Source organism: Lycium ferocissimum, unplaced genomic scaffold (genome assembly GCF_029784015.1).
Source record: "Lycium ferocissimum isolate CSIRO_LF1 unplaced genomic scaffold, AGI_CSIRO_Lferr_CH_V1 ctg2776, whole genome shotgun sequence".
Classification (NCBI taxonomy): Eukaryota; Viridiplantae; Streptophyta; class Magnoliopsida; order Solanales; family Solanaceae; genus Lycium; species Lycium ferocissimum.
Window position 1 is genome coordinate 29,419 of NW_026723801.1, and position 13,352 is coordinate 42,770.

General features: G+C 37.4%; 2 protein-coding genes across 2 annotated transcripts; both read right to left on the reverse strand.

The window, feature by feature from the left end:
- Positions 1 to 599: 599 nt before the first annotated feature.
- Positions 600 to 1,385, reverse strand: LOC132043715 (uncharacterized). Its single transcript, XM_059434175.1, has one exon. The coding sequence runs from the start codon at positions 1,383 to 1,385 to the stop codon at positions 600 to 602; it is 786 nt and encodes a 261-aa protein (XP_059290158.1).
- Positions 1,386 to 1,697: 312 nt separating this feature from the next.
- On the reverse strand, positions 1,698 to 3,211 carry LOC132043716 (uncharacterized). Its single transcript, XM_059434176.1, has 4 exons — positions 3,041 to 3,211; positions 2,649 to 2,894; positions 2,294 to 2,592; positions 1,698 to 2,184 (listed from the first exon to the last, which is right to left on the reverse strand). The coding sequence occupies exons 1-4, from the start codon at positions 3,209 to 3,211 to the stop codon at positions 1,698 to 1,700; spliced, it is 1,203 nt and encodes a 400-aa protein (XP_059290159.1).
- Positions 3,212 to 13,352: the final 10,141 nt, after the last annotated feature.

Consider the following 13,352-nt stretch of genomic DNA (forward strand, 5'->3'; position numbering starts at 1 on the left):
ATATACCAGCAACATAGATAGAGCTCTTTTCTGCACTTGCCTGGAGGCCTGAGGCGAGAGAAAATTTGGTGAAAGTCTCTAATAAGAGCCTTACAGATATCAAGTCAGCCCTGCAAAACATTAAAAGATCATCAGCAAAGCATATGTGTATAATTCCCAGCCTTTTGCATCTTGGATGGAAGGAAAAGGTCCTGTTCAGTGCTAGTTGTGCAAATTCCCTCTGCAAGTATTCCATAGCAATCACAAATAGGTAAGGAGACATGGGGTCTCCTTGCCTAATGCCCATCTTTCCTTGGAATGGTTTGGTCAGTCCTCCATTTAATGTCAAGGAATAAGATACTGTGGATATGCACTCCATGATCCACATAACAAATATATGTGGGAAGCCCAGATCAATCAGCATTTTTTGAAGAAAATCCCAGTCCAAGGTGTCATAAGCTTTCCTCAAGTCCACTTTGAGCACACATCTGGCAGATACACCCTTTCTAGTATAGCCTTTGAACATCTCACGGGTGAATAAAATGTTGTCAGTGATGCATCTCCCTTCCATAAAAGTAGATTGAGAAGCTCCAATCAATTCCCCCATTACTGTTTTCAGTCTACTTGTCACGATATTTGTGGTGATCTTGTACAAAGTAGTGCAGCATGCTATAGGTCGAAAATCCTTCACATGAGTTGGGACAGATACTTTTTGTACCAAGGTAACTGCTGTACAATTGTGCTTTCAACATTTTACCAGTTCTGAAAAAGCTAATCGCCTCATATACATCCTCTTGCAACACATGCCATTGCCTTGTGAAGAACTCTATGGGAAAATCATCAACCCCTAGAGCTTTGTCCTTGGGCATTTCCTTTATAGCAGTTAACACCTCCTCCCTTGTGACCTCTCCGATCAAGTAATTCTTTTGTTCACTTGTCAAGCACTTTCCTTTTTTTATAATTTCTGAGTTAGGACAAGGATGAGTTGCCCCAGACTCTCCCATAAGCTTTATAAAGAAGTTTATGAACTCATTCTCCACCTGACTTGGATCAGTGAGTTTAGTGCCATTCTTATTATATATAGAGGTGATAGAGTTCCTACAGGCTCTCATCTTCCATTGAACATAAAAGTATCTGGAATTTGAATCACCATAGTTTACCCAACTTGCCCTTGATTTTTGTCTAAGTGCCTTCTCCTCTACCAAGCTCCAGTGTTCAATTTCCAGCAGTGTAGCCTTTTCTTGGTCAATAAGGTACTGGCAAAGAGGTTGTCCAGAGATACCTGATTGAATCACTTCTAGTCTCAGCCTTGCTTGACAGAGTCTCTGCTTGTATGAAGCCACATAATCATTAACCCCTTTCAGCTTTGCTTTCAGCAGTCTAAGCTTGTACCAAATCCTATACATAGTTGTTCCTTTAATCTCTTACCTCCTGACATCTTGAACTATCCTCCCAAAGTCAGGATGATACATCACATTATGGAACAGTTTAAAAGGTTTTGGGTGCAGGTTTAGGTGGTGTGTGCCCTTACTACATTGTATAAGGATTGGAGAGTGGTCTGACACTCTAGGGTATAGATAATCAGCTTCAATATGGCCCAGTTGCTGTAACCACTCAAAATTCCCAAAAGCCTAATCTATCTTACTATATACTCTACTATCATCCTGGTGTTTGTTACACCAAGTATACTGCCATCCAGTGCTTTTTAGGGGGGTGAGCTACAAATTTTCCAATGAGTCTCTGAATTCTTGCGTTTCTATCTGAGTAACTGGGGCTCCAATTCTATCGTCTGCATAGAGAACATTGTTGAAATCACCACTAATAAGCCAAACAGACTGTATATGTGAGCCTATTTGGGTCAGCTTGTCCCATAATTGTTGTCTCTGTCCTGCCTCATTACTTGCATACACCACTGTGAACATCATTTTGAATTGTAGAACATTATCATGAACCTCACAATGGATGAATTGAGGATCAGTAACTAGTATCTGCACATCTAAGTGAGGTTTCCAAAGTAACCAAATTCTGCCATTTAGAGTATCATCAGAATAGTTATAGTAAGCATTCCAGTCCTTGGTCACATTTTGTGTAATCTTTTTTGCTTTGTTCTCCTTCACCTTTGTCTCAATGCACCCTATAATATCTACATTATACTTCTTCAGAAAGAGTAGCAACTCTTTCCGTTTAAAGGTCCTGTTGAGCCCTCTAATATTCCAAGTGCATGTATTCATGGTGGGTTAAATTGGTTTCTTCCCCCAGAATTAGTTGTAGGAGAGGGGGGGGGGGGGGAGGGAAGTCATTTAAAGGGGTAAACCTATTGCTTGGTCCTGCGTGGTCAACTAAGGGTGCATGACTTGCAATGGTCACAACTGTTGTAAGTTTTGTAGAAGCTGGCCTCTTACCCTTTGGGACTGATGCAGTCCCACTTGGACTCAGCTGGATTTGCTCCTCAGTCCTTTCCAATGCAACATCCTGGTCCTTGGGTAGCCCTGTTTGTATAATAACTTTCCTCCTCCTTTTAGTCCTCTTCTTTTTCTTTGACTGTTCTTTGGGTTCTTTTGGTGATTCAGTTCGCTTGTTCTCCCAACAGTCAGTTAATTCATGCCCGAACCTCTACACTCAGCACAGTATTTTGGCTTCCACTCATAAGCTATGTGTTGGTGAATCACCCCAGTTGGAGTGTGAATTTCAATCTCCTCTGGGAGTGGGTGAGATATATCAGCTTCAACTAGCACTCGAGCAAAGGAAATTCTGTCCATTCCAGCAGTAAATTTATCTATATACATAGGCTTCCCCACAACACTAGCTAGTTTACTCAGGGCCTCTGTAGACCAGTATCCCAATGGCAAACATGGAAACTTCACCCATAGTGGAATAGCATTCAAGCAGTCGGGAACAAAATCAAAATCCATCGACTAATTCATCAAAATAAATGGCTTGTTATGATAAGAATACGGCCCAGAGTGGAATACCAAATCCCTTTCCATCGTTGTTTTGAATTGGAACACAAATATCCCTCAATATGATACAGAATCTTAGGTTTAGGGACAAAATTCCATACATTCGTTACATAATTATCCATGGACTTCTCATAAGGGTTATCCCCAAGAACATACCCTATTAATGCAGTACTCCAGTACTCTTCTGGCTCACGTATGTCCTCTTCCACTATTTCCACCACAAAAGTACCATTGCGAATAGAGGGAGGAATATAGGTCAGAGAATTAACCATTTGAGACGATCACATTCGTGCTCCACCTTTTTCCCAGCTGGAGATCCTAGTTGAGTTGTGTTAGGGCTTGATTCATCCTCCAATGTGTTCATCGTTAGTGGAGAAATCACAATTTCCTTAAGGGTTTGAGTCGTCGTTGCAGTAACTCCAGAAAATTGAAGTCGGCGTGGTTGCGCCGTCTCCTTCCTCATGTCGGGTCGACACTTCCTTTCATGATTTTGTGCCAACTGCATCTCGTTTTCCCCTTCCGGTTCCTCAGGAATCGGTTGAAATCGCTGCGGGAGGAAGCTTCCAAATGTGAGAGGATGTAATGGTATCTTGATGTTCTTATGATATTATTGAGCTTGTTTCATGATTATTGATGTTATTGTTATATCCCGTATTTCGTACATCGGGACAATCCGAGTTAACCATGATAAGTTAAGGACAAGACTATTCCGGGAGGCGAAGTAGAGACTTTTAACTACGACTTTGTTTTAAGACATAAGTTGCTTATGATTTTAATGGCATGGAATATTAAGGAAAAATTTGGGGTTGAAAGTGAATATTGGAAAGTTAAAATCCATGAAATAAAAATGGCCAAGTGGCCGGCCACATGGGTGTGGGCCATGGGCCACATGGATGTTTTATATATGTGATTAGAAGATGACTAATTAAATCATCTTCATCATTCTCACCCTTAGAAAATTCAAGAAACTTGGCGAGAAAAGAAAGAAGGCCATTCGGCCATGGTGGTCAAAAATTGAAGCCCAAAAATAGTGATAAAAAAAAAATATTTTCTTCTAGTATTCCAATCAATTGGAAGGTCCTTATTAACGTGCTTAAAAATTTACAATCATGTTGTTGCTTCATAATTTAAACTCACGTTGACAAGATTATATTTCGTATTTTTGTACGTCGGATTATTCGCAAGCCGAGGTGGGGCCCACACATTGAGATTTTTTTGGGACATGCGACAATTTATATGAATCACATATGTGAAGTTAAACATAACTCAAGAAGGACCCTTGAGCCAAATCAAAGTGGAAGTCCTCCAAACAAATATTTTTAAGTAACGTTTTCGGGTGATCTGACTTCGAGGGGAAGAAACGGTATTATAAGTTTGGAATTTGGAAAAACTCCAAATATAGAAGTTGTAGATAATTGAATTATATTTCCAACCATAGGTCGTGGACCCACAGGTGACATCGGGATAAGGAGATATGGACGTTTTAAGGCGGAAAGGTCAGTGGGCTAGGCCCAAACCGGGCTCAATTGGGTTAGGCCCATGACCCATGCCTATTTAAGTGAAATTTCAGCCCTTTCCTCTCATTTTTCAGACCAAGAACACCAGAAAATTCTGGAAAGAGAGAGAGAAGAGCCTTGGAGAGAAGAAAAACCAATTTTGACCAAATTCTGAGCCCCGAATTCCGAAGCCTATGAAGAGAAAAGTGTTGTACGCTGTGTTGTCTTCAATTTGAGCTAAAAATCAACCAAGGAGAATAGTGATAAAGTGGGGGCTGCATGCTTAAGGTATGAATACGGTTCCTTTTCATTGTTAACGAGTTTATTTAGAATTTTAACGATTAGCACGGAGGGAATAGCCTGATAAATTCGTTTGTTGGTGTTGTGAATTATGGAAGGAGATTTGAAGAGAATTTTGGATGAAAATAAATGTATTTAACTTGTAAAATGTGAAGGCTATTGTTATTGATGTTGTTCATATGAATTCCGACTCCTTTACGGAAATAAAATTATTAAATAGTTATATCGCAAATTTGGTTGGTTGAGAAATTTAGAAAACAGGAAATGGCATACGGGCTGTTTTATGGCATACGTCGGTATTGGAAATGATGTTAATACTATTGGTATTGTTGTTGATGTTGTTGGTTACTGATGTTGAGAATTGAGAATTCGGGCTAGGCATATAAACAGTTTTGGGGAAATGCCGCCCAAATTTCGTAGAATTAAGTGCCACCGGGATTGAATTCCTAAGTGCACCGTAGCTAATGTTAGTATTTAATGATGTTGTTGTAGATTTTGGGAAGCCGAGACTTAGTTTGGATTAGCTTAGGGAGCGGACAAGGTATGTGAAGCTTACCCTTTCTTTCTTTTGGCATGTCTTAGTGTAAGTAAGCTATGATACGATCCTCGGGGTAACTCTACTCTTATGATCCGAGCATGTTTACGATCCTTATCCACCTCTTAGTGTTAGCATTCTTAATGTGGTAGAACTACGGTCTTTATGTCTTTGTATGATTGAATTCAAATGTGGTATAAAGAGTTTTGCTCCAAAAAGGATTTTTATGTTAAAAATGTACGTAACTTTCATAGACGGAACCGGATTGCTTTGATATGCTCGCAAATGATTCTATAACGTGTAATGACGTTAACTTTCATGGGCGGGCCGGATTGGTTAAAGAGGCATTGGATGCATATCCGTGGTCCCCGAGATTTTCCTTTGTATAGTCCTAACGACTTTTTTTTTTTAAAGAACTTAATATGATTTCCGTTTTAACTCTCGAGCGCCGACTACTTACTTATCCATTGAGTCTGTAATGATGATGTGTGTGCATATGGTTTCTCACTACTCTGCTCGTGCAAGCCTCAATATGTCTTTCACCGAGTCCCGAGCCCGGTATGTATTCATGCACGCATTCATCGCATTATTCACCGAGTCCCCTCGGCTAGAGGGCCGGGTACGGTATATATATGTATGATGATGTGATGATATGAGGATGGCGGCGGTAAAAAGGGATGACGGCATATGATGATCTCATTCACCGAGTCCCTCACTAGAGGGCCGGGTACGGTATATATATATGATGGCATGATGATACGATGATATGATGATATGATGATCTTATTCACCGAGTCCCTCACTAGAGGGCCGGGTACGGTATATATATATATATATATATAATGACATGATGATATGATATTGATATGCATGATATATGTCTCTAAGGCAAGTCATTTGAATTTCTGGTTATCATACTTGTTCCTGTAATGCCCGCAAATGATTCTTCGGTTATGATCTTGTTACCGTAATCCATGCTTTACATGCTCGGCACATATTTCGTACCGACCCCCTTTCTTCGGGGATGTGTTGCGTTTCATGCCCGGCAGTGCGCATACACGTTTTGGTGATCCGCGGGCTTAGGTTCTCATCCGGCCTATCTTGGAGTGCTCCCTTGTTCCGAGCCCATATTTTGGTACGACTGATATATTTTGTTGTATATGTTTATGTCTATTCGGGGTTACGGCGGGGCCCCGTCCCGTCATATGATTCTCGTTATTACTCTTAGAGGTGTGTAGACATATGTGTGGGTTGTGGGTAGTCGTTCGGTTGTGTTTGTGTTTTAAATGTTCCCTTGTGTTTGGTGCTTATGTACGATTTGTATATATGTATGCGACGCCATGCCTTTCCGTATGTTTAAGTTCTTATTATGTTTGCTATGGTATGATTATAGTTGATGGATGCGTACGAGTGCCCAGCTCGGGCACTAGTCACGGCCTACGGGGTTGGGTCGTGACAGTTATTCATTGATGTTGATCTCATCTTATGATTTTGTTCTTTCAAGGTGAGATATGTTCATGATGATAGTTCCATAATGATAATTGGAGGTTTACCGACCTTACGTCACTCCGATAGAGTTATAGCTTTTATTTGGGCTCTCATGCATGCTTTATATATATGCATGTATTTTCTCACATCGAGCCGCGCTATAGTCGGCCGGGTACGACACGTAGATGTACACGCCACTACAGTGGGTACGTTATGATGATACCCCGGACACGGGATGATATGATATATAGATCGAGCTGCACGTTCCACAGCACTAACATTTATAGATCGGGCTGCACGTTCCGCAACACTAACACTTATATATGTATGTATGAAAATGTTTTTCTTTTTAAAAGCTAAGCATGCATGACTTCCGCCTTAAGAGGCATTCAGATGTACAGGTTATCACTCTTATCTCATGTTACTTTCTATATCTTTTTATTATGTTGTTATTCATGCCTTACATACTCAGTACATTATTCGTACCGACGTCTTTTTGTTTATGGATGCTGCGTTCATGCCCGAAAGTAGACAGGGAGACGATTCAGACTCATAGGCTGTTTTCTTAGCGTTGTATAGGAGCACTCCACTTGTTTCAGAGCTGCAAATCAGTTGGTATGGTTCCTTGTGTACAGATGGGTATGGCGGGGTCCTGTCCCATCCTTATTATGTTATGTGTTCCATGTAGAGGCTTGTAGACAGATGTGCACAGTTAGATGTCTTTTGACCTCCTTAGTCCATATTTTGTTATAACATTTTGACAGCCTTGTCGGCTTGTATCGGTGCTTGTATATATATATATATATATATATATATATATATATATATATATATATATATATATATATATATATATATATATGTGTGTGTGTATAGTTCTTTCGGTCTTGTGTCCCTATAGATTATGAGATATATTAGCTAGCACAATGGCCCACTCAGGTATGGCTATGAGATATATGTATATTTTATGGTGCTCAGTAGGTTAGCTTTGGGTGCCCGTTGTTGACACCTAATTTTCACCCCGTAATGTTAGTATTTTAATTATTGAGATTCCCGAGCCAAACGGAGTAAGAATGCATTTTTTGAAATTTGAAAATACAGAAAATTGTGGAATTTAACATTTTAAGATTGACAGTTAATTGTTAACAAGTATGAGAAATTACTGGCTATTTTACTTTAATATGAGAAAAATTAGAGTAATATTCGCATTCAGCTCCATCTAATTCGGGAAATTCAAAAATTCAAAAAATGTACGAATTACGGTTCAGTTTGACCGCATTTTTGCACATGTTTAAATATTATCCAGAACTATGTCAATATTGGGCTCGTATTTTAAAGCGACATATTCCAAAATTTGTTTTTATAAAAGATGGGTTTATATATGGTTTATAAGCGATTACATAGTTATGTATAATTGTGTATTTCTATTTAATTATATACAGAGGGCCTTATTAAAGTACGTTCTAAACTACAGGGGCCTTTTAAAACTTTTCGAAAAAGTTTTGGGGGAGGGCTATATAAACAAAAAGGGACTAAAGTTGTCACAAGACAACTTCATCCCCGTTGTTATTATTCTTGCTCGTCTTGTTTCTCTCCTAGACTGAACTCGTCAATGGCGATTTGTATTAGGGTTTTTGCCGCGTTCTTTCGCAAGGCGATTCTTCTGGTATTTTTGTGCGATTTTTGGGGGTTTTGTTCCCCTTGATTTACTGATGTCGATTACAGGTTTTAATTTCTATTTTAATCATTTAATCCTAACCCTAAGTGGGAAGTTACTCTTAAATAATCCTCGTATTATGGTCGCCATGGACTGGGGTCTTTGAACCCGCTGTTATCTTAGCACCATAATACACAATGAGATAATTTAAAGGGGGAACTCCCAATATGAAAGTTATTAAGATATTTGTTGGAGGATTTTATCCTTTCTAGTACTATTATGAACGTTATTTGTACTATTTTGCATGTTTGCATGACTCATCGTACTGTTCCTAGAATTTAGGGATTGTGTGTGCACCTATATCTTACTATATGTGATTTTTTTTTTATTAGCTGGAATTGGTTAAATATAGTACCGTTGGTACAATTCAGGTAGAATTTGGTTTTGTTTTAACCTAATTTTTGAATTTTAAGATGGAATTTAGGGAATTTTTGGGGGGAATTTCGATTTTGGATAATTGTTTCATTCCCAATTTGTCCTTAGACCCTAATTCTTCCTATAAACAGAAGGCATCTATGCTATTCTTAAGGGTCTGATTTTGGTCTCACTTTTCTCTGAATATCCTAAGTGCTAAGCTATACACTTCATATGTATACACCCTATATATGATATATACTACAGAAATCAGCCTATATTACTAATATACTACTAAATATACACTATTATCTTCTAAATATATACATATTATATAAAGAATTCAAGAAGAAAGGGCTATTTCTAAGGTTATCAAGTGTTGGTGTTTGAAAGTTGACTCAATACTCTCCATTTTGATCTTTAGGTTGTCTCACAAAAAGGTAATAATCTATTTTAACCCTTGTTCATAATGTTCTTTACTTTGTTTCAATGTAGTCTTTGTATTATGCCTATTGTTGAAACTGTGATAGTATTAAAACAAAAAATGATAGTGTTCTTGTTTCATTGAAATGATGAGCTTGTATTTTCCTAAATAAAGTGTAAATGGGACTCTGTTGCTTAAGAACTAAGTTAAAATGAAGGGTTTAAAACTGGTTTAATTACCTTTAAAGCTTTTAGGATGAAAAAGAGTTAAACGAGTAGTTTAAACTTAAAATCTGAAGTTTTCTGTAAATTATTTGTCTTAAACTGGTCCATGTCTGCTGTTTTGATCAAGGAAAGAAAGTTTAAAAGGTTTGAAGAGTGTTAAGTATTGTTTTGCTAAAACATGTTTTAAAAAGTGATCTCTAAATTTCATTTGATTTCGTTTCCTTCCATGTATAGTGCGATCAACTTGTAATGTCTTTAGTTTGGAATTTCAACATGTTTAGTGTAGTTGAGTGCTCTTGCTTACTGTTTCTTATGCTTAAGCTGGACAATCCTTTAAATTGTTTGTAAATTATGTGAACTTCAGCTTCTTTTAAGTAGATAAAGAAGTAGATGATGTTTAAAAAGGTGGAAGATGTGGTGTGGTTTTAAAACTTGTCCTCTTGTATGTCTTGATACCATAGCTGTAAAACTTGTCTTTCTTGTGTGTTCATGGTAGTGTATTGTCCGTTAATGGATTAAAAAGCTTAAAACTTATGTTGTTTCTCGTGTTTGTACGAGGTTTGGGGCTATGTTTGAAGGCTGCCCTCTTATTGGTATTGAATTTATGTCTGCAATTTTCCTTTAAGCCTAAGTTTATATGTCAAGCTGCTTGTTTGAGTCAAAAGTTGAACTTTTAACATCATTGACCTATTTTTGAACCTAGAACTGATCTGGACTGCTTCTTCAATTTCTTTAAACCAGAGAAGTTAACTCTAAAACCATTTTGACCTCTAAATGACCTTCGTTGTTTACTATATGGGCCTTGAGTTTACAGTTTGCAGAACTTGATATGAGAGTCTGTTTTATACTTAATACCAATTTAAAATCTAGAGGTCTATATGTGTAACTTGTTGCTCTTATTTGTCCAAGCTCTCGTGGGTTCATGGGTTGTTTTTTCTCGTCTTGACATATATTTGAGTCATGTTTTAAAAGCCAAAACACCTTTTAACCTATATTCATGTCCTATGTTGATCCCGAGCAATGTGTAGATGTTTGGGGACACCGTCTTGACTATATGTGCTAAATAACTTGAAGAATTTAAAACACTCCTGCCTTCAAAGACTCTGGTTTGCCTAGATAGTTGACTGTCACTTATAAAAAGAAGACTATGCCCTGCTTGTTTGGTTTTAAAGAAAAAAAAACTGTCTGATTCATTCTCTTTATTGTTTTAGCTATCAGTATCCTATGTGCATTCTTAAGTTTTTAGTGTTACCTTTAACCTTAATTGTGGATGTTGTCCCTATGTGATCTATTTGACTACTTAAGTGTTGTACATTTTCAGTTTTTAAAGAGCTTAAGTTATAGAAGACATGCACCCCTTTTACCTGAAACTTGAAATCTCTGTTCATTATAGGGTGTCCTAGATGCAATACTAGAACATGTATCATGTCTTATAGCTATTGGCTATTTGTGTTGAACCTATAATTTGTCTAAAACAACTTCATGAACTTGTAAAATTTAAAACTGACTTGGTAAATAGACTACTGTCCTACTTCTGACTTCACTTAGCTATTTATACACCTAAAGGGAATTGGAACCGATCTACTCAACCACTTAGCTTTAATTTTCCAAAACTAACTAATCCTTTTGAAATAGTTTACTTTTTAGTTGAATTAGTCTTGACAACCTGTGTTTCCTCTTTGTGTTGATCGAGATGTTCATCCCCTAGCTCTAGTTATCTCTGTTCAAATCCCTCACCTGTTTGCTGGTATTAGAGTTCTAGATGGTCTTGTGTGCTTTACTTTACACCTTTTGCACTAGTTAGCTCCCTTTGATGTTTAGCTTGGCTCGTCACAACTATCTTTGGCATCTGATTCATCCTAGAAACTATTTACTTGCTTAAATGCTATATTCTTGGTCATTTTTCTATTATGAGTCTGCTTTGCATGCTGCCTCTATGTCCAGTGACTTCTTTGAACAAATTCTTGTGAACTTTACGTGTTGCTCTGTGCTGGACTGATTATGTGTTAACTGCTTTAATAGTTTGGCTAAGTATATGAAGGGTATGCCCCCCTTTTTGGGTAGTTTTTGCTTTTTGTATACTAGTTTATATTTGGTATATTTGAGGTATAATGAAGGTTTGACACTTACAAAATCTAGGGGAAAGGAAGGGGTGTATACCTGGGATGTATATCATGTATACCCCATATCTTTGACACTTAGAATAATATTTTTTTAAAAAAAGAGGAAGGAATGGGGGTTGGCCTTCTGATTTGGGCTTGAGTAGTGCTGAGAGTCTGATTTGGAAAGAATTTGGACCTGTTGGGGCACTGGGCAGTTTCTTCGATTATTCATTCATGAACTTGACCCAAATGAAGTTGTAATTTAATGTTTTGGCTATGTAATAGTAATTAGCTTAATATTATCTTTACTTTTATGTTTAATTTTGATCATATACTAATGTTGTGTATACCCATTTGCATTTGTAGCCCAAACAAAACCAGTTAGTGGGTCCCTACGAGGCCCACTATCGTATCTAGATCGAGTCAAACAAATTCGGAGCGAAAAATGGAGCATACGTTGGATTTAAGGACAAACTCGTGCATAATACCTTCGTTTGGGCTTGGTCAGCCCAAATCCTTACTCTTTATGATTTATGCAATTTAAATTCCTATTTGCGCATTAATTTAAGTATTGGAACCCTTATTTGATTATCACGTAATTTAGAGTCCTAAAAAATGATTTCTATATAAATTGACGCCAACTTGTATACATTCGGATTAATAAAAGCCCGATTTGGGTGATTTGAACTTAAATTTGCCCTAAATTAAGAAATTATTTAAAAATCGTTATTATTCAAACTTGGAGGGCTGGAAACTAATTAGACCATCTTGGACTGTTTAAAACTTATGGACTAATTCTGGACGCTTTTAAAACGTGTGTAAATATGTATAAATTTGTATAAAAATCAGTTAAAATTGGCTAAGCGTAAAATTTGTAGACTTGAATAAATAACTTATTATAATCAATTATGGGTTATATACGATATTATAATAGTGTATAAAAACTATCTTTTGTATGAAAATTATTTTTTATACTTAAACGCTTTTAAAAAAAAAAACACTCTTTTTGGGTGGACTTACGTGGAGTCCTACTTAGGCTAAGAGCCTTCGGGTATTACCTAGGTGTTCTAGTCCGACACCCTACACCCAATTTTGGGCAAAACTATACTTCTTTGGTTTCCTGAAAAGTGTATTTTTGCATGACAATGACTAACCTTTTATTGAAAACTATACCCAGCTTGTCCGCTTGGGTAACCTATGCCATTCTGTCATGATTGGCACCCATCTAAATCCTAGTGGCCGAACCAACATACAAGACACCTATCCATTCAATTTGGTTTTATATTAACCAAACTAAACAATTATTACTCATTTAACAACAAAAGAACAAGGTAAATCATGCCATAAATGCTGAAATAAGTGCGGAAGTTCTAACTATTACAATCCCCAAAATTCGAAAGTCATCGTACAGGACTCTAAGCCAAAAACATGTCTAAGAATCTGAAGTCTAACAAATAAGTAATCCATAATGTTCAGAGTACGAAAAGACATCATAGCAAGAAGATCTTCGGGCGACCTAGCATGGGAAGAAGCTCACCCAAAATCTATCAACAAATATCCTCCACGCTAGATGTGAGGACGAGCAACGGTCTCTACATCACAATCTGCACTCAAAGAATACAACAAGGTAGTATCAGTATAAACACTATGTACCGGTAGATAGCAGAGGCCGACTAAGATTAGTATCATGCATATTTCGTAAAATCAATAGAATAAAACTAGCCAGTCAACAGTCATGAGTATCAATAAATCACAGCAAGTCAACCAAGAACA